At 38.7% G+C, this 22239-nt stretch overlaps 1 protein-coding gene across 3 annotated transcripts; it reads left to right on the top strand.

Annotated features, from left to right (window-relative positions):
• Window positions 1-503: 503 nt before the first annotated feature.
• Window positions 504-21330, top strand: LOC594411 (leucine-rich repeat-containing protein 56). 3 transcript variants are annotated; one of them, XM_030989763.1, is made up of 14 exons: window positions 504-519; window positions 3817-3977; window positions 5065-5216; window positions 5997-6084; window positions 6815-6972; window positions 8048-8130; window positions 8942-9056; window positions 9758-9977; window positions 11426-11584; window positions 13044-13156; window positions 13868-14022; window positions 15205-15491; window positions 19142-19373; window positions 19858-21330. In XM_030989763.1, the coding sequence occupies exons 3-14, from the start codon at window positions 5097-5099 to the stop codon at window positions 20045-20047; spliced, it is 1920 nt and encodes a 639-aa protein (XP_030845623.1). In that variant the 5' UTR covers window positions 504-519; window positions 3817-3977; window positions 5065-5096; the 3' UTR covers window positions 20048-21330. The 3 variants fall into 3 exon arrangements, with proteins under 3 accessions (XP_030845623.1, XP_030845622.1, XP_030845621.1); XM_030989762.1 differs by lacking the exon at window positions 504-519 and adding an exon at window positions 1598-1662; XM_030989761.1 differs by lacking the exon at window positions 504-519 and adding an exon at window positions 1603-1662 and having other exon boundaries at window positions 3805-3977.
• The last annotated feature ends 909 nt before the right edge of the window (window positions 21331-22239 follow it).

Below are 22239 nucleotides of genomic sequence, written 5' to 3'. Positions count from 1 at the left end.
CCAAAATGTCTGGTAAAGGGGTACTTTTCGTGCGACAAAGTCCGGCCCGAGAATCGTAAAAAAAGAGGTGTATTAATTTTTCACCCGGAGATTTCTTTAAAAAGGGGGTGTTTTTTTTTTCTTCTCTCATTTCTTTGGACTCCTGAGAAATTATTCCGAATTTAGGGGGGTACATTGAGCATTTTTCATGATTTAGGGGGGTCTCCAAGGCAGGAAAAGCCTGCAAAAAGCCTGCGAAAGGGGGGTTTGGAAATGTTGGCAGTCCTCAGATAGGGGGTGCTTTCAAAAAGAGGGAACGAGCACATGCGTACCCTAAATACACAGAGTGGGGGGGGGGGGGGTGGGCATTTCTCAAGCTAGCAAATGAGAAAAAAATTAGAACAAACGTCGCCAAAAATGTACCAACATGTCGTAGAGGGCGACAAATCATAATTAGTGGAGTAAATATTAATGATGCAAATTGAAACAAACCAACGAACGAATAGCTCGAAGAACCTCAAATTTACACTCCGAAAGCGGGTAAGAAACCTCGTATTTTCATGAATACCTTATTATGGTATACGATTTTAACCGTTTATTGAGATGTGAAAATGAAATTGCTATTTACTACATATCAATATATTATAATTTGTCCCTGCGTTATGTTAAACATGAGCCTATTCTGCTGCGATTTGTGTTAATGTCGCACTCGCTCGCTGATTAATTCCTCACCTTGAGTGAATGGCATTCAAGCCAGTGCTATCCGCAGCACAAACCGCACACCCGCTCGACAGCCTTCGTTTCATAGCAACATGATGCTAATGAATTGACGAGCAAGAATGCTATTAAAAATATGAAGACATTATTTACTTGGATTTGATGAGTTTATTGTAGAAGGATTTGTGTGGGTAGTGTTTACGTGAGAAAATGAGAGCTAACAAAAGAAAGAGACAGAAATTTTGGTCTAATCATGTCATGGATGCTCAGTCTGACTTAGACCGAAAGCTTCAGTCTCTATAATCGTCGGTTGTTCCACTGAGACTACATCTGGCTCCACTAGACCTCCGGTTATAGAGACTGAACGACTGCCTATGCCAGCCTGTGTTGAACTTATTCCGCTAGATTTTAGCCGCTAGGCCCCTCCCACAAACTTGCCACGGCCGTATTGTTATGCCCCCAAAATCCCCCAAAATGTCATTTTACCTCGTTCATTTCCAATTTTAAATTAGGCTATAATACATCGGTTCCACTTACTAACTTGATTGATATAATCCGTTTAATGGTCCCTTTTAAGGAAATTATCGGTCAAAATCGACATCCATGTTGAAAATCTTGCAAGCCGTGTTAAACTCTCGCTGCCGTCAATCTCATCCCTTCTAGTCTACGCCGAAGGCAAAATGATTATGAAGGAAAAACTGTGATAACGCCATTACGAACGTGTAGATGGCGCACATGCGTACGAGCACATGCGTACCCTAAATACACAGAGTGGGGGGGGGGGGGGGTGGGCATTTCTCAAGCTAGCAAATGAGAAAAAAATTAGAACAAACGTCGCCAAAAATGTACCAACATGTCGTAGAGGGCGACAAATCATAATTAGTGGAGTAAATATTAATGATGCAAATTGAAACAAACCAACGAACGAATAGCTCGAAGAACCTCAAATTTACACTCCGAAAGCGGGTAAGAAACCTCGTATTTTCATGAATACCTTATTATGGTATACGATTTTAACCGTTTATTGAGATGTGAAAATGAAATTGCTATTTACTACATATCAATATATTATAATTTGTCCCTGCGTTATGTTAAACATGAGCCTATTCTGCTGCGATTTGTGTTAATGTCGCACTCGCTCGCTGATTAATTCCTCACCTTGAGTGAATGGCATTCAAGCCAGTGCTATCCGCAGCACAAACCGCACACCCGCTCGACAGCCTTCGTTTCATAGCAACATGATGCTAATGAATTGACGAGCAAGAATGCTATTAAAAATATGAAGACATTATTTACTTGGATTTGATGAGTTTATTGTAGAAGGATTTGTGTGGGTAGTGTTTACGTGAGAAAATGAGAGCTAACAAAAGAAAGAGACAGAAATTTTGGTCTAATCATGTCATGGATGCTCAGTCTGACTTAGACCGAAAGCTTCAGTCTCTATAATCGTCGGTTGTTCCACTGAGACTACATCTGGCTCCACTAGACCTCCGGTTATAGAGACTGAACGACTGCCTATGCCAGCCTGTGTTGAACTTATTCCGCTAGATTTTAGCCGCTAGGCCCCTCCCACAAACTTGCCACGGCCGTATTGTTATGCCCCCAAAATCCCCCAAAATGTCATTTTACCTCGTTCATTTCCAATTTTAAATTAGGCTATAATACATCGGTTCCACTTACTAACTTGATTGATATAATCCGTTTAATGGTCCCTTTTAAGGAAATTATCGGTCAAAATCGACATCCATGTTGAAAATCTTGCAAGCCGTGTTAAACTCTCGCTGCCGTCAATCTCATCCCTTCTAGTCTACGCCGAAGGCAAAATGATTATGAAGGAAAAACTGTGATAACGCCATTACGAACGTGTAGATGGCGCACAGTTTTTCCTTCATAATCATTTTGCCTTCGGCGTAGACTAGAAGGGATGAGATTGACGGCAGCGAGAGTTTAACACGGCTTGCAAGATTTTCAACATGGATGTCGATTTTGACCGATAATTTCCTTAAAAGGGACCATTAAACGGATTATATCAATCAAGTTAGTAAGTGGAACCGATGTATTATAGCCTAGGCCTAATTTAAAATTGGAAATGAACGAGGTAAAATGACATTTTGGGGGATTTGGGGGCATAACAATACGGCCGTGGCAAGTTTGTGGGAGGGGCCTAGCGGCTAAAATCTAGCGGAATAAGTTCAACACAGGCTGGCATAGGCAGTCGTTCAGTCTCTATAACCGGAGGTCTAGTGGAGCCAGACGTAGTCTCAGTGGAACAACCGACGATTATAGAGACTGAAGCTTTCGGTCTAAGTCTGACTGAGCTGAGCCGAGGCTGAGCCGAGGCTGAGCCGAGGCTGATACACATTCATGTTTAAAATATTTCTTTGTTGTTCCCATACTAAATGGCGCGTGAAAAGAGCTTTTTATTCTACACTGTCATGCCAGAACAGAAACGTGTTTAACCAACCAACCATGAGCCTTATGAGCACTTACAGCGATTACCAAATTGAGAAGAAGAAGAAGAAGAAAAATAATTGTAACTGGAAATTGGAAAATTACAATGGCTGTAGCATGGTTAGCCTTTTGAATACAACGCAAGATAATAATGGTTCTAGAAACCAGATTATTTTTTGCTTCTAAGATGTAATAACCAACATTGTAGATTTTGTAAAATGAGTTTTAAAAAGTAATGTTTTGCATTTTTACTTTTACAACAAAATGCCATGTTCTAAGATATGATTGTTCTTATTAAAAAGTGAGGAGACATTTGCGAACTTTCTTTCAATACAGCAAATGATAAGTTTAAAGAAATCTAAAACCATTTATTGTACAAATTTCAAGTAAAATTTATATAATTTCACACAGTGCCCCATATTTTAATTTCAATTCATTTATTTGTTCAACCATCAAAATATATATACAATCAAAATAAGTTACATCAAGAATTTAGAAGAACACAGTGATGGTTTGGTGACCCCGTAGAAAGCAGGGCTTATAAAAAAGGGGCCACCAAATTGAAATACATAATCGCACATATCGCACAAAACATCTAAGTACATCATACTTAATCAAGTTATATAAACTGATGTTTTGTTGTTGTTTTTTGTTTAGGTTGAGTTTCAGATTTCTGATCAGAGGTCAAGGATTGATTATCACTGTACCAGACAATGAGGATTGTTATGTAGAAGGCAACCTTGTCATCTTGGTAAACGGCCTTATGTGATTGGAAGAAGGAGAATTGATAGTGGCATGTAAGCACAACATTAATACCGGGCCAGCAAAGGGTAAGTGATTGGTTTGATTGGTTTGTTTTACCTGACTGCTAAGAAAGCTTGTGTATGCTTGTTTCAAGTTTCAAGATTTGTTTCAATTTAAATCCATACAATCACATTTTATGAAATTATTAAATACAGATTATTTATACAATATATAGAAAACAGAGAACACACACAAAATGGAAACACGTTTACAAATATACCAGAAGTATAAAAAGTTAATCAATATAAATGAATTGGGGGAAACTGCAGATAAAACTAAGGTGCTGTCAAGGCAGTCCCTGCTATTACAAGATACATGCAAGTTCCAACAATTGCCTTGTACATGTAAGTAGGATTAATGCCTTACCAAAGGGCACTAGTGCATCAACTTGGTTTCAAACCTGAGGCTTCCTGGTTACGAGACCACTGCTCTACCACGAAGCCACCGCGTCTCCTTGTGTATAGATCCAAATGCTCTCTTTCTTTCCCTTGTCATCCAATTTGCCAATTATATTTTGTTCCTGTTCCCTCAAATTTCCAGTGTTCATTAATCGTGTAAATATATTTATTTTTTGTAAGTAAGATTTTAATTAGAAGAGATGAAGCTAGGGATAAATACAATAAAGAAGTTTAATTCTGAACTTAAAACACACTTATTCCAAATGTTAAACAAATACAAGTAACTCAACTTGCCTTTCTTATCTTTTTCTTGCAAAGTGCTTAGGGACATTCTTATGCGATGTTAATGCACTGTAAAGAATAATTTGTGATTAGCATTACTAAGATTAAAATTCATCTTTCTGAGCTAATGAAATATTATTCTGAATAATGAAGTGACAGGGTTTTTTTTCTTCTCAAGATTTCATGAATTTGTATTAAAATTAGTTTTGTAATACTCTAGTCTATACATGCATGTATATTGATATTTACTAAATGTGTTGCTGATAAGAAGTTTTCTATTTATCAACTTGATTTAGTGATAGCTTCATTTATAATGCAAAATATGACATCAGAATTTTGCCCCCCCCCCCCCCTTTAATAGAAAAGAATTAAAGTTAAAGAAGTCCATCAAGCATTCTTCTCACCCAGTCTTCTTCTTTTGATCAATCCACAGTGAAAGAAGTGGCGTAGGATCTGGCCTGTACCATGGCCAGGGCGGGGGTGCGTATCACAGACTATGGAGGGGTCCAGGTCAATCCTGAACCCATCATAATAGAGGAACCTCAAGACACATTCCTAGAAGACTACATATCACCAACTAAACTGGTCAGTTCAATCATCAGGCTTGTTTCATATACTTCTATAATCAATGATATTAAATAAATTAGCTTCATATTTTGTAAAATGGAATCTCATATACCTTTATAACCACCATACATTGTATATACCGCGGCTTACTCATATATTACCTCATTCATTATATCACCATTCAGTAATATTTAATTTATATATTTGTATTGTAATACTCTGTAACCAGTGGAAACCAAATTTCCTGAAAAGAACAATAAATTATTATACTTATACTTAAATACATATACTTCTCATTGAGAATCCTTGTTTGAAAATTACCCTTCTTTGTCCACTGAAGTTCTTTGCTTGAACTTGTTATAGTCATACTGTAATGTTAATTGCTATTGGCAATGTGACATTCACTATTGTTTTTTTTTAATTTGAACTGTTTTCTCTTTTTCTGTCTTCAGATTTTTAAAATTTGTATTTGTTTAATTATTAATAATTTTGTATTGCTTTCCTTATCTGAATAAAAGAGTTTGATATACTCCTGGTATGATGGTAGTTGAAAAGATTGGAACTAATGGAAAGATTTAGAATTATTAAATAAAGAGGAAAATGTAGAGAAAACAAGATGAAAAGCTTTCATAACACAGGCAGTGGCTTTTCACACATCCTTACCAGGCTCATGACATATATATGTTTTCTTGTCCGACAAATTTAAGTTTATTAAAGTTTTCGTATTCTGTTTTGAAGGAATAATAATATATGCATACCTTCATAGATGTATATTTTGTCTGATAACCTCTTCTACAGCGAGCATTGACTGGAATAGAAGATCTTGAAGGTGTGAAATTCCTGGAGATGAGGGTGGACACCTCAGAGACAAGTCTTGGGAACTTTGGTAAGGTTCAACGAGAGGTCTCAACTTTTTTAAGACATTTGCAAAACCTCTTCAGTTTTTGATGAATACATATATCCTAGATTGATAGTGTGGTGATTGTAAAGTGCCAAAGTATATATCAGGCTTTTTAGGTTAAAACCGTCATTATTTTTAAAATTAAAATTAATTTTAAAATTAAAGTTGGAATGTAAAGATGAGTGTTTAAGATATATTTCCTGAAGACAGGCATGTTGGGATGTTGAGAGAGAACAATGCATTAAGGGTGTTATTGGTGTATAATATTTTGCCCCCTCAATGCTTAAAGCTAACTTTGAGCTCTGGTATGGGCATCAAATGTCAAGAGAATATGTCTATAATTAAATCTTGATTGTTTATCCTGCAGTAGATTGATTGTTTGATTGAAGCAGTAAAATATAAACAACCTCACAAAAACTTGCTGGAAATCATCTTCAATAAAAAAAACCACATCCCTCATTTGCACATAGTGTTAAGCTCATGGTGTCAGACCTAATACCTTGCTTTCCTTATCTTTCTATGCTCATTACTCAGCCCCTATACATGTTCTACCAAAGTTTGTTGGCATGTGTCATTTATTTGTAATTTTGAATATTCAGTGTAAGTTTTGTTGGATTCTGTGAGAATTTATTTTCTATCATTACCAGAACTTAAGCTTATCTTTAATGTTTTGGTACAGCACCTAATGTAGTGTATCAATCCTCTGTCATTACAGGAGCCATGCTGCCCAACCTGAAGCAATTGAAACTGAACGACAGTCTGATAGCTTCAGTGAGAGATCTAGGCACCGCTCTGGACATTCTGGGTGTTCTCTGGATGGCTAGATGCTGTTTGTCTGATCTAGATGGTCTCAGCTCCATGTCATCGTTACAGGTAATGTTGGTCAGGTCAAAGCTGATTGTAAGCCATAGGCAGGGCTCAACACTCAGAGGCACATGGGCCCCCTTATCTAAGTCCAGACCCCAACAATTTTGATTTTTTTTGTTGTTGTTTGTTTTGGTCTTCATAGGGCTCATCCATACAGGAAGAAAAGCCTTTTGAGTAGTAGTTAATAAGATAATCTTTATCTTTCTGCCCAGTATCCATGGGACTCATTTTAAACCTTACTGTTGTTTAGTATCCACTGATTTTGTCTCAATTTAGTCTTTGCTAAATGAAATAATACACTGAAAAAAAGGAAAAAAGGGTTCAATCTGGACCCTCTCCCAGAAAGGTTTGAGCCCTACCATATGTTACCAAGTACATCTGTGATTTTAGCATGTGATTGTTTTATTGAGTCAGGAGCTCTACTGGAGCTTAAATCAAACAAAATATGAATAAAAATGAGAGATCCTCTGTGTGGAGCCTATAGGGTTTTGAAATCAGGAGGCGCGATAGCTCAGTCGGTAGAGCAGTGGTCTCGTAATCCAATGACCCGGGTTCAAAACCAAGTCGATGCGCTAGTGCCCTTTTGGTAAGGCATTAATCCTCATTGCCAGGTCCCTCGGAGAGGACCTTAAGCCGTCGGCCGTCTGGTTGCTTACTTACAAGCATTTATGCTTTCTTAGCAGTCAGGTAAAATAACCAACCATCATATACCACTCAAATCATATAACATTTTACACGCATTTAACACCCTTCTGGCTGCATAGAAACGAGATCCTATTGATGTTCATAAATGCCACAATGCTTAGTAATGTATATGGCACCCAAGTGATTGGACTTGCATGTTGTCTATGTCTATGTGTGATTGATACTTCATAGCTGGCAACCATTCTTATTGTTTGGCCTTCAAGCTATTGTATTGAACCCTAGATTCTCCTCTTTTTCTAAAGTATTCTGTGTGACATGTATTCAAAGAAACTTTACTCCTATTTTTGCCTTGAGAGATTCCTAATTTTTACTTACTGGAATAGCAAGTATGTATAACTTAACTTCTGTCCTTTTCTCTGATTTTGTTTTAAAACAGGAGTTGTATCTTGCCTACAATGATGTATCAGATATCAGTCCGTGCAGTATGTTAGAGAACCTTCAATTACTAGACTTGGAAGGGTAAGTTTAATTCTAGATGAAACTTAAAGGGGAATTCCACCCATATATTAAATTGGACTTAATAGAAGCAGGGAATTGAGAGAAACAGATTAGTGAAGTTTGAGCAAAATCGGATGAAAAATAAGAAAGTTATGAATTTTTTAAAGTTGTGATCAAATAAATATATATTGACAACTCTGTGTTGTATCTTGCGAGCCCCTCTCCAATTTGCTCTGCACAGAAAATCTCATAAACTTTCATTTCCTTAGTTATTGATGACAAAATAGATTTGTTTAATACTTTCAAACTTTGACTGACCTGTTACTTTCATTTTCTGCTTCTATTTAAACGAACTTAATATCAGGGTGGACTTTCCCCCTTTAACTATTTATACTCTACTGTAAATGTACAAAACAACTTGCGTTAAATAAAAATTCAAAACATATGTATATTTATTTAGTATTGTTTCACCAGGATAGCCCCGTTAGTAGTTGAAATAGTGTTATATTTTGGGGCTCTGTATGACGTATAGCATATTGTTACATTTTGAAATAGCAATCAAGACGATTTTTCTAGGAAATTTGAACACAGTACGAAGAAAGGGATTCATTTTGCCTTGATTTGGGCCTTGTTTATACCTAGTTTCTGTGTCTTGTTTTGTTTTATTTTATTTTATGTAAAGGAAATAACTCAAAGTTTGTTTCTTTTCTATACCATGCTGTATAATCATTTTGAATTGATTTTTCCATCAAAGCTAAAAGAAATATATCAAATGTTTATTAAAGATAAAAAAATAAATAAAAAGTGTTTCAATATAAATCATTTCAAACAGGAACAATGTAGATGACATAGCTCAGGTGGAGTTTCTAGGACTCTGTAGTAAGCTGAGAGCTCTGTCCTTAGAGGGTAATCCAGTCTGCTTGGCACCCAACAAGGATTATGACAAGGTAAGATCGATCTGGGTGATGCCGGGGATACTGAGTTTATGTCATTTGGCATTTGGCAAGGCATTAATCTACATTTACCACTCCATACCCAGGAGAGAAAAGGGGACCTGGTAGGATGATGAAAGCCTTTGTGTTAGTAATTGCCATATGCCCTCACGGTGACCATATGGTAGGAATACTCCCCAGGTAGTGGAGATGGTGGACATTGTGTGTGAATGAATCCGATGACCGAGTTAATAAAATGTGTATAGCACTTAGAGGCGATATTTCACATTATGCGTTGTATAATCCTGATTAGTTATCAGTGTTCCTTAGCACTGTAACCCTCTTTGACAACTTTCCTGTTGCAGATGTTACCACAGCTCGTACTGGAGCTCGTACCAGAGCTTGTGTCCGGTTAGCACTCTAATGATGTATGACTGACACAAGCCCTGTATAAAAAAATATGGACGAGGCTGGCCTGCTTATATGTACATGAATATCTTTGACAAGATTATGTGCAGAGAAAATGTGTGTTATCACAGCGTGTGTATGATCACCCCTTTAAGGATGTATGGCTGGCAATGACACATATACTCATAAGATAATATTCTAATATATGGCTGGCTTTTGTGTAACTTAAAATGCTATGGCAGAATTCAAACAGAGATTTCAGTCTACTCTTGTTGCTTAATCTTTCCCCCTTGATGTGTTAACACCAGGAGGAGAGTCCACCGTACAACTATCGTCTCTCCGTCTGGAAGGCAGTCCCTCAGCTCAGAATCCTAGATGATGAAGTCCTTAACACGGCATCAACGTCCTTGTCGACGTCGAACCTTCAACCCAAGGCTCTGAATCTAAGCACTGATTGGTTGCTAGTCAATGGTTCTATCAAAGATACGCTAGGATCAGTAGACAGTGTAGCATCAGATGGAAGTGGGGGTAAGTTAACTGAATTGTAACATTAATTATCAGGGAATGAAATGCTTTAGCCCCTCTAAAGTGTTGGGAGCCCCAAAACCTGTCTACAGTGTGTCCCGAAAAAAACTATACACTTTTGAAATGGCTGCCAAATAACAAATATATGATTCTAGGGGGAAAAGTTATATATGTATGGAAAGCTCATATACTCAACTTTCATATGACACCAAAAGTTGCGAAAATAATTCATGCTCGGGTGAGTACTGCTCACTTTTGTAAAGGGTATGCAAATTTGGTTGCGCAGGAATTAGCCTTCCAATTTGTGAGAGGTAAATCCTTTGGAGCTTACCGAATTGAGGATGATATGACCAATTTATGATCAATTGTGATAAGTTTGGGTTTGCTGAGTGAAATGTTTGGTTTATGGGATTAACATTTTATGCATGAGTTAACAGGAATTGCATTTTTTATTGTAGCACTGTAACTTCCCTGGTAGACTCAGTGGTGTGTTCATGGGAGTCAGGATGGGGTGATGATACATGTTGTAATTTCCATGTTACAAACTGTTATTCTCTTACATCTGTGACTTTGAATAAAAACCTTCACCCCACATTTCAATTATTGTAAGATTAGTTGAAGATCTCATTGATTTACTCAATACCCAGGTAGGGATAATGTAAATTGAATATTCAAATACGGTTTGTTGCAAAAGGAATGTCCAAGATGTCGGCTACTTATTCTTCAGGTAAATGGTAACTGAAATGTGGGGTGAAGGTTTTTATTCAAAGTCACAAATGTAAAAAATAACAGTTTGTAACATGGAAATTACAACATGTACCATCACCCCATCCGGACTCTCATGAACACACCACTGAGTCTACCAGGGAAAGTTACAATGCTACAATAGAAAAATAAATTCCTGTTCCGTGCATAAAAGTTTGGTTTAATAAACCATGAAATTCACTCAGCAAATCATGAATGTATCATATCACCCTCAATTCGGTAAGCTCCAAAGGATTTACCTCTCACAAATTGGAAGGCTAATTCCTGCGCAACCTAATTTCCATACCCTTTACAAAAGTGACCAGTACTCACCCAAGCATGAATTATTTTCAAACTTTTTGGTGTCATATGAAAGTTGAGTTTATGAGCTTTCCATACATATAAAACTTGTCCCCCTAGAATCATATATTTTTTATTCGGCAGCCATTTCAAAAGTGTATAGTTTTTTTCGGGACACACTGTATAGCGACTACCCAAGGGAAACATGAAAATGTGGTCTTTGTAGACAGGTGGTCACTGAAGCAGTTTTGGCTGTATGATTAGTATGTTTTTAATGGAAAAACAAAATTGCATTGAATCCAACACAGGAAAAGACTTCCAAAAATATTGATAACTACCTTCTAGAGAAATTCAGTGAAGTAAATTGAGACAGGAATTTGATAGAAATCATGTCTTGTTGTCCCTAGGGTCGCGACCCAAGACATCGGCAGCCAGGCCGGGATCAGCAGCAGGTAGACGACCAGGGTCAGGCTCTGGACGGCGACCTGGGTCAAGCATGGGTCATCGGCCTATGACCACAGCGGGAGGAAGGCCGACGACCTCTGCTGAGAGGCCTGATACTGGGGGTGAGAATCTCTTTCTTCTTCTTCTTCCTCTTCTTCTCCTCCTCCTCCTCCTCCTCCTCCTCCTCCTCCTTCTCCTCCTCCTCCTCCTCCTCCTCCTCCTCCTCCTCCTCCTTCTCCTCCTCCTCCTCCTCCTCCTCCTCCTTCTCCTTCTTCTTCTTTTCCATTGGAGTACATCCCTCTTTACTGAGTATTGTCGGACGGAGCCAGACGGACGTTCACTCTGTGTTACAGCATATGAGTTAGTGCCCTTCAGGCTCCGAATAGATGATGTCTTTCTCCTTGGTTTTTTTCTTTTTGATAACATGATTCAAATGAATGTTGAATTGTTGATATAATCGATGTATTATTTCTGTATTGGTCTATAAGAACTGACCAGCAGCACAGGCTGAAGGGGTCAGTTTACTACTAGAACAATACAGTATATACAATAATCGATTGACTTTGGCGATCATGCTGTTCCAAAACCCTCGGTTCCTAGCCTTCTGTATTAGTATCACTCCCAGTTCTTTCACTCCTCTCTCTTCCAACAATTTCTGCAGACTGTCCATCCAAAGTATCCTCCTTCTGTCAATCGATATGGCACTTAGAGAGAGAGAGAGAGAGAGAGAGAGAGAGAGAGAGAGAGAGATACAATAATATTATAATCATAGAATATACAAAAGAAATATAGTATGTATAAACAAAATAAAAAAATACATTATTCATAATCTGTTATCACCAATCACTGTGATGTTTGTGCATTGGGACATTTTTCATAATGTATGTAGAATCAATTTCCCTGTAAAACATCAGACATGTTATCTTAGAACATTTCAATCCTTAAAGGGATTGTTTAACAATGTTAAAGCTGACATGCACGGCCATACGTGTTATCAGTGTCTGTAATATGGTGTTATATTGAAGCCCTAAAAAAAAATTGCGCTTCAAAATGAGCAAGAAGTGCCTCAAAAAAGTAAAAACCTTGAGTGACCGGTTTTACCATACTCGTTTTCCCTAATGGATTGTAGTGTTATGAAAAATTGTTGGCAAACGCAAAATTTTATTTCGATTTTCAATCACAAATATCTTGATAATCAGAAAGACGATCACCTTGTAAAAGTCATAGGGTTCCTGAAAGACCAAAAGGTTTATAATTATGATTGCAGCATGAGCTCAATCAAGGATTTTTTAAAGAGGATCTAAGACAAAGATACCGGATCCCTTTAATCATGCAGCTCTATCTTATCTAGAGCTACTTGTGAACTAATCTTGCACATCAATTTTTTTAACAGTATCTGTTGACACTCTTATTAAAAAACATCATCACCCTCATTTCCCTGACCAGCAGATTGTATACTTCTCTCTCTTCTCTCCACTTTCCTAAAACTGTGTTCATGTATTTTGTTATACTCACTGTATGTTTTCTGATTGGTCAAATAAATAATTATAATAATGATAATAATAATTCCACTCTGGATAGGTTCAGACATTGTTGCCGACGGTGATGACACGAGTGACCTGACCCATGGCAGTGGAGGGGTCATCTGTGGGAACCCGGTCAAAGCTTTGAGGAGCAGGAGGAAGAATATGAAGGTAGACTAGCTGAGATGCATGCTCGCTTCTTGTAAAGCATAGTGTAGATTTTTAACTCATTCAGTACAACATGATTTTCTGATAACACACTTCTATATTTGTCCTTGTTACGACAGATGTGATTGTACTTTTTGAAGCGAAAGGGATACAACTCAAAGATTTCTAGTGTGGATATAGAGGCATCCATCTAGATTACATTGAGAAAGATAGGACAGCGAGAGAGAGAGGGGAAGGGAAATAGGGGAGGGGAGGGAGAGAAAGAGAGAAGGGGGAGGGGAGAGAGAGACAGGGGAGGGGGGATAAGGGGGACTAATGAGTACCTTTACCTGTATTGTCCCTTCATTTCTTCTTTCATTAGTGATATTTGAAGCATGCCTAATTTGAAGCTGACTTTTTTTGTTTGTACATTCACATATATGTATATGTACACTTTAATAAACCAGCATGGTATAACCCAATTATACCGAGCAAAGTAAGTTTTGTTGTAGTTCTGCACTAATTTGGCCAGGGGGTATTAGACCTCCCTGCAAGATCACTGACAGGTGGTTATCTCATCAAATCAGCTCTCAATTAACATAAGAAAATGGGGACCAACAGTTACCGATCAGGCATTGCTTGCTACATAGAGGGCGCAAGTAGCTATAAGTAGTGCAGTGGGGCTTTTGATAATAGGCCTATCTTTGAATTTGCACTCTTCTCCTTTGAACACAGAACCCAATGACACAGCAGAACACCACGATGCTGATGTTACTACAGCACAAACCCGAGCACACGTATGACGCATTAGAGGAAGAAGACTGGGAGGATGGCAGATCAAAGGAAGACATCTTTGTTGAGCTCCGGACTTGGAAAGAAGCCCATGAAAGGTATGATACAATGTTCAACATAGATTTTAACTACCGGTATTAGCCCAATTTCCTCAAAGGCACACTGTCCTTCTTGTAGCTACTTGCTCCTTCTATATAGAAAACTTCCCCAATCAGTGCCTGTTGGTTCCCCATGATCCTCTTTTTCTTATGTTAAATGAGAGCTGAGTTAATGAGATAGCCACCTGTCACAGTGACCTCGCTGGCTCGCTGGGTGGCCTAATCCCTTCTGGCTGAAGTAGTAAAGCCTACCTTTATTTCATCCGTTGAGAGTCAGAAAGACATTAACTGTCTCTTCAGAGTGGATGATATACTGTAAACGTAATGTTCGCGGTGCTTTAATTTTCGAGGACTTCTCGCCAAAGTCGGTGTCCACGAATATTAAAACCTGTGAATATAATAATCGTGACTTCTTATGCATAATTTGAATGGGCTGAATTGCGTGCAATGCAAATTTAAGAACCCACAAATATGTTTTTGGGGTTGCTCAGCGCGAAAAATTAATCACGCAAAAATAACAGCATTTACAGTAAGCCCTTCTGGCTCCCATCATGTAGTAGTCCTGTTCTAGTTTACAGTTTCTGCCATAATAATCCGGTAATTATCATTTATTTGTAACCTTGAACACTTAAGGTCTGTTTCTACGTGATGCGATAAACCACTGTGGTTTTTATCACGACTATTAGAGCAGGTAAGAGAGTAAATGTGGGACCTTCATTGCAAGCAGGTTCTTTTTCAATCCCAGTTTTCTGTTCATTTACTGGTTTACGTAGAATTGTCATAGTCGAGTGGTTTAAGCACTTGACTTGAAATTCAAAGGTTGTGGGTTTGATTCCGACACGGCACTAATGTCCTTTGGTAAGGCATTAAGCTACATTTGCCACTCAATACCCAAGACTGGGACCAAGTAGGATGACGAAAGCATTTAAGTCAGTAATTGCCATATGCCCTCATGGAGACCATATGGTAGGAATATACCCCGGGGAGTGGAGATGGTGCACATTGTGAATGAATGAATCCAATGACCGGGATAAAGTGCTTAGAGATGGTATTCCGTACTAAGCACCATATAAATCCAGATTATTATTAAATATATATTTCTTTTTAATCAGCATTGTATACTGCGTCATACGTAAAGGAGCCTTTATGAATTCTTTCTTCTTCTCTGTCTGTCTCCTGCAGAAAAGTAGAAGTCCGTCTCCAAGACCTAGAGCCTCAGGTCCTGAAGATCACCCATAGCGACAACGAGGAGGAGGAGGAGACTAATAACAACCTCCCACTTACATCTGGTAGCCATAGCAACCAGGATGATGATGATGAGTTAGACAATGATGTCGATGATGATGTTGATGTTGGGGTTTACATCCCACCCACACCCTCAGATTCACCGATCGACGGAAGATTGCCGACCCCACCCCAAGGACCAAGGTCACCTATAAGGGCTCCGGTCAGACCTAAAACAACTGCAGGTCAGTATATCACCGTTAGACGTCAAAGACAAAATTGGGTCCAGATGGCAAGGTTTCACAAAGATTCTAAGTCAAATTTAACTCTAAGTTGGACTTAAGTATTATGGAGAGCTATTTGTAGACATCAAAGACAAAAAATGGTCCAGGGGAGTGTTTCACAAAGACTAAGATCGACTTTAAGTTGGACTTAACTTTGGCAGGCCGTTCATGCCACTGTTTGCTCTCACCATTGGTCTCTCAATTAATCTTCAGATAATATTTCTCCTACAATAATGAACTATAAAAAAATATAAATTCTGTAGATTTGTGACCACGATTGGTACATCCCTGGAGAAACCAATGCCAGTAAATGATGAGAGAAAATAGTAGAATGAACGATCTGCCATAATTAAGTCAAACTTATAAAGTCGATCTTAGTCTTTGTGAAACACTCCCCTGATGTGGGTGACAGGAAGAAAAAAAAGTAATCTTCATGAAGTCCTTTAGCCTAATCATGTACAAGATAATGGTTCAAAACATCTGTGGTTACTTGTTACTTGTAGAGATAATCCCGATGGCAGCTATCATACAGCTAAACTGGGATGTCCGTGCAACGTGCTGGCATAGTGACAGTGCATGAAGTAATTCAAAACAGTGAATGATGTCTATTATTTACAATAAAATGGTGGACGTGCAAGTAAAAACCGAGACGTGGAGTCTACAGTAGCTTGGACCCAACAGGAGGAGGCAACGCTCTGATGATGGGTAGAGCAGCCTCCTGGAAGATGGTCACTGTTGGAGATGTTACTGCAGCAGCTGATAGGTGGTTCCACGTCCAGATGGTGCGAGGATAGAAGGAGTACTTAAAGCTATCAATGGAAGCTGGGGGTACTGCATACTTCAGAGGGTGATCATTTCTGCCCAGATATGTAGCTGGGATAATGTGAGTGGGAAAAGGCATGTTGAGTTGATGATGGTGCATCTTGTAAAACAAAGTGGACTGTGCAAGAAGCCTGCGGTTGTGAAGGGTATCCCATCCCAGTTTGTTGACTAGTGCTTTGACTGATGTTAATCTCCGGTAGTCTTGGTATACAAAACGGGCGGCAGCTCGCTGTACTTTCTCAAGACTTTGTATTGATGTCAGAGTCCGAGGGTTCCAAGCTTCACTGCCATACTCAAGTTGAGGACGAACAAGCATTGTGTAGGCTTTGGATTTGATGTTCTTGGTGCACGGTGATAGAGTTCGGCGTAGGAGGCCAAGGGTTCTATTGCCTTTCTGGGTGGCGAGTTTACATTGGGTGTTCCATTTAAGGTCATGGGTAATCGTGACACCAAGATACTTGTATTGTTTTACTCGAGGAATTGACTCATTTAGTAGGGTGTAGTCCACTGTGATGGGGTGCTTCTTGTTTGTGATTGACAATGTAGCACACTTCTTGATGTTGAATCCCATCAGCCATTTAGTAGACCAGTCTGCAAGAACATGGAGATCTTCTTGCAGTATATGAGTGTCAGAGGGAGAGTCGATACGCCGATAGATGACACTGTCATCTGCAAATAGACGCATTGTGGACTTGATGTTGAGTTTGATGTCATTGATGTACAGCAGGAAAAGTACGGGGCCGATGACAGAACCCTGCGGTACTCCTGAAGTAACAGGCATCCATGCTGAACGAGCACCATTGACGACAACAGCTTGATGTCTATTCGCTAGGAGTGACATAGTCCAGCGGAGAGAGTCTCCCCTGATTCCGTAGTAATGTAGTTTGGATCTAAGGTGTGGATGTGGTACGCGATCAAACGCTTTTTGGAAGTCGAGAAAGATGGTATCAGTTTGGCCTCTAGATTGAAGAGAGGATGACCAATCATCGGTAGCTGTGACAAGTTGTGTTGTTGTCGAAAGATTCTGTCTGAAACCATGCTGTTCATCAATGAGTATTTTGTTAGCTGTAAGATGTTTAGAAATGTGGCTAAGCATAATATGTTCCATCACCTTACTGCAGATACACGTCAGCGATATAGGTCTGTAGTTACCTGGGCAACATTTATCTCCTGCCTTATGAATAGGGGCTACAAGTGCACGTTTCCAGTCTAAAGGCACTTCTCCGGTATTGTAACTCTGTTGAAACAGAAATGACAATGCAGGGGCTATTTCGTGTGCTAGCATCTTCAGAATTCTTGGATGTATCTCATCAGGGCCACTGGCTTTGGATGGATTCAGTTGAAGCAGTTGCTTAACTACACCAGACCGGTGGATGTGGAGATGCCCTATATCATTGTATAGGGAGGGCCGGTTTATGCAAACTTGATCCACGTTGCTCTTGGTGAAGGTAGAATGAAAGTAATTATTCAAACATTCAGCCTTGTCCTTGTTTGTGATATGGAGCTTGTTATCATTTCTCAAGGGTGGTATACCAAAGTTTTCAGATCTACACTGTTTTACATATGACCAGAAAGCCTTGGGGTTCGCATATAGGCTCTCACCTATTATGTTGCAGACGTAATTGTGATGAGCTTGGCGGACACGTTTGGTCAGTTCGTTTCGAAGCTGCCTGTAGGCCTTCCAATTGGATGCACTAGGTTGACTTCGTGCCTTCTTGAACAAACGATCCCGCTTCCTCAATTGCCTTTTGAGGGAAACGGTGATCCATGGCAAGTTGCGTCTGGCTCTTGACATCTTGGATGGGATGAATTCATCCTTGCACTTGTTGATGAGTGATGTGATACAGGTCCAGTTTTCATCAACTGACTTCAGCTCTGGTGAAGATGATAGAAAATCCATTGAGAATTTTGCAACAGCCTTGCGGAGTTTCTGAAGATCAGCTTTGTGGAATTGGTAGATTTTTCTTGGCGGAATGCGGCAAGTTCTTGGATTCCCCGAGATCGAAAAAGCAACGATGTTATGGTCCGATATTCCTGGATGGACACAGACATCGGACACCAGTGTTGGATTTGACGCAAGAAGAAGATCAAGTGTATTCTCAGATACAGGGCGGGTTACTTCATTAACAAACTGGAGAAGAGAGTTCTCTAGCAGGATATCAAGGAGGAGTTGGTGGATGCTAGTGCGATTGCTGTTTTTAACAATGCATTCCTTCCATGGTACATGGTATGATCGATCTATGAAAGGATGTATCGATCTATGAAAGGACCTGTATGGTATGATTTATTTACAGAGACCGATTCATTAAATTAGATCACTTGAATTAAAAAGATCTTAGATTACATGAATTACTTTAATCATAATGTTTTTGATAACTATTTGTGTAGGGCAGTTGGCTTACTCCAAGAGCATACACACAAGTTTATGTCTCTTTTGAGCAAGTTCAAGAATAGCTCGAAATAATTTTCAGAATTTAAACATTGATTTAACAGTGTTACCACTGGAACACATATTTGCCAAGTATTCATCCAATCTCAATCTCTCCCGTTTCATCCTTCTCTATGGAATATTTTACCATTTGATTTGAGAAACTTAATTTATAGAGACCTTTAAATCCAAGCTGAAATCTCATCTTTTTTTTAACAATACCTGTACTTGGCACTATGACACTCATCCAAACTCTCTTATTCTTTCTATTTTTCTTGTGCGCCTCGGAATAGAATTGTCTAGATAGACGGCGGTATATAATGCCAATTAATATTGTTATTGTCTTCTTTATGTCTCTTAGTTGGAGACTACAGAGTGCGTCGGTTCCGTCAACGTTCCGTTGATGAGGGTCTATCCCTGGACTCCTCCACTGATACCCCTCGGCTATCCCAGGAATCTCGGTCCTCATCCTTAGGGGACTCTGGTCACATGAGTCCGGGTACTTTCCTTGGTTCCTTCCCGTCATCACCGGTCCTGGGCCGGATAGAGGATAGACCATACTCTGGTCCAGCCGTTGGGATCAGGACTATACCGTAAGTACAGAAATTGATTAAACATGGAGAAGTTTTTTATGTCAAAGTTGAAGTAGAATATGTGACGTGGTAATTAGTCCTTACTTTATAACTTCTAGTATTCTGTATCAATATAACTTATAGCTCGGGATCACATTATCATTAGAACCCATAGATGGATTACCATCTAACTCCGGACATGTATGTATCTTGCAGAGCCAATGAACTAATTAGATTTTGGGGTCATGAGGTCAAAGGTCATATGGCTCTTTATGTATGCAAAAAGAAATTGTGAATGCATTGGTATTAGACACGACAGATGGATTACAATCAAATTTGAATTTTAAAAATTACTCCTGTTTTGGTTCGTAAAATCGCTCTATGGCGGAGGCATCATTTTTGACAGAGTGCAGACGAAGATCCATCTAGTTTTGAACCTACCGTAATATACTCAGAATGTCTAATAGCTGTTCACAAGCTTGTTTTTGTTTTTGTATTTTCACAGGGAGGTACAGCAAGTTGACAAGAACGCTCCAAAGTCCATTGACCCTCACAAGCCAATCATCCGCTCCTCAGTGAACACGCCCCCAAATAGACTCATGGGATTGATATCTAGACCGGTCACTGCTCGGGCTGCGCTCCAACGGAAAGCCTTGCCTAGTAGGACTAAAAATAACCCATATACTAGCATGTGATCTACTAGCCTATAGATAGAGCTGGACTAGTCTAGGATGACAGTGTGGCAAGACTTGGACTGCCCTCAAGCAGCAACAAGCAGCGACCAGCAGGAATATACATGATTCCTATTATATTCTAGTATGTGATCTACTAGCGTATGGTTGCAGTTGGATAGCAGTGTAGCATCTAGATGTTGTGCAAGTTTGGTATTGAATAGCATTGCTAGTCTCTTAGCTGTGACAGACCTACCAGTGTGTGACCTAGCTACTAGTCTTGATTCAAGGATTCTACTAAAGAGCATCATTATTCTGCTACAAGTGTGGATTCTGTACATGGAGCTGTTCATTATTCTATTTAGCTGTGATGACATCATGAGTTCCAGCCAACTTACAAGCCCCTCTTTTAGTTCATGCGTGGGTATATAGTCGTTCGTGAAGTAGGCAACTTAGCGATCACTCCCAATCACTACATAACACTGAGCCAATTGGTATAACGCTCTTGTGCGTACGTCCGTGTGCTGCCCTCTATATACCCACAATGTGTGAGTGCTTGAGATCTTTAGAGAATTATAACAGTCGGTGAACTTTGACCTTCAATTTTTCTTAATGAATGAATCGTAGTTTCATGTGTAGATAAATATTGGCATGATGTGGGGTGCATTATTTTAAATTTTGATACAATTTAATTCATTCATAGTTAACTATTGAGGCAAGACTAGTTTGAACTTAGTTTGAACTTATGAACATATTTTTCAAAACATTTAAATTACCAATACTGGAGGATGTTTCACAAAGCCTTTTTTCAATGACAAGTGACAACGATCAGTGACAAATCTACTGATAACCAATCAGAAGCAAGGATTTCACTAGCTTATAACAAAAATTGTCATTTGTCACTGATGACAAGTTTTGCGAAACGGTCCGTGATCAGACAATCACATTGCAAGTAGAATTCAAAAGGCTATTAATAAGAGCGTTGTATGGACTCAGTGTAGGACTACTTGACTAAATTAAAATGGCCTGCTTGGACATCCTTAGAGCCGTTATATCCTACTTTATTTTGATGTGTTATAGCAGAGCCCATGCTCTCTCTGTCGATTGTAAAAGGGATTTTTGTCATTTTGCAGTTTTAGCAGAGATGCTCTAGATGACAGTGGAGTGAAATAAATCAATGGTTTCTTGTGTATTTTGCTCTACAATTTAGGAATGAAAAAAAATTAAAAGTAGTTAGTTATGTTGTTGTTAGTGAAATAATAAATGTAGATGAATAGTCTTTATTATATGATTCCAATGGAATTTATTGACTATTTATATTTCTTTTTGTGAATACTAGTAAATCTTTTTAGATACAGTTAACAACTAAATTATTCATACTCCTTGATGTTTTTGTGTCTTTTTTGCATAACTCATGATTGAAATGTGGACTGGTTGAATTAGGGCCTTTGCTCGATACGTACATGTAATATGTCACATTCTCAAAAAAATAAGTTGGAACAAATCAACTTTTCCCATACTAAAGAAATGGCAAAACTTGGTAAGGGTATAAATAATTTAGTTGTTAACTTTATACTCTGTACATGTAGTTTAGGTTTAAAATTTCCTTTGCTGCGGATCAAAACCCACAGACGTCACAATATAGATTTCTTAATGATGTCATTGTTCAGTATGCGCTTGATAGTAGAGATAGTAGATAGTGATAAAAAACAGAAGCGATCGAGTCATAAATCTGAGAAAAGAGAATGTATTCTTGCCTTTTCTATTCTAGTTCCGTCCAAACTAAGTAATAACTTGAATATCACACACCTTGCATGTCTTTCATCATATCATCTGTACAGAGCCAGAAGGGCATTGACTCTGTATTGAAGTATATGAGTTAATGCCCTTCTTGCTCCAAACAGATGATTTCTGCCTTAACCCAATGTCAATGCCTTGAAAGTTATTGTTATACTATTATCAATTGGACAGAATTACTGAAAATACACTTTTTCAGGAAATTATAACTTTGATGATTTTTTATTAAAATCATTGTTATTGTACAGTAGGATATGTTGAGAAAGAACTTTTGATGGAAACAATTTCTACATGTATGCAGTGCTCTTGAACTTTAGCATTTTGATGTGCCAATTTTTGTTACCAATATGTGTGATGTATTTGTAATAACTTGTCTCTAACGCAGAATGCTAGCATACAAATATGTAGTTCCTGCTTAC

The sequence above is a fragment of the Strongylocentrotus purpuratus genome, unplaced genomic scaffold (assembly GCF_000002235.5).
Source record: "Strongylocentrotus purpuratus isolate Spur 01 unplaced genomic scaffold, Spur_5.0 spur5_scaffold_18, whole genome shotgun sequence".
Lineage (NCBI taxonomy): Eukaryota > Metazoa > Echinodermata > Echinoidea > Camarodonta > Strongylocentrotidae > Strongylocentrotus > Strongylocentrotus purpuratus.
This window is presented reverse-complemented; position numbering and strand designations above follow the sequence as displayed.

Excerpts from the sequence above, each read along its gene's own strand:
- LOC594411 (XM_030989763.1), top strand. The coding sequence starts at position 5,097 with ATGGCCAGGGCGGGGGTGCGTATCACAGACTATGGAGGGGTCCAGGTC. Across the intron at positions 6,085-6,814 it reads GACAAGTCTTGGGAACTTTG|GAGCCATGCTGCCCAACCTG; the intron begins GTAAGGTTCAAC and ends CTGTCATTACAG. Across the intron at positions 11,585-13,043 it reads TGAGAGGCCTGATACTGGGG|GTTCAGACATTGTTGCCGAC; the intron begins GTGAGAATCTCT and ends CACTCTGGATAG.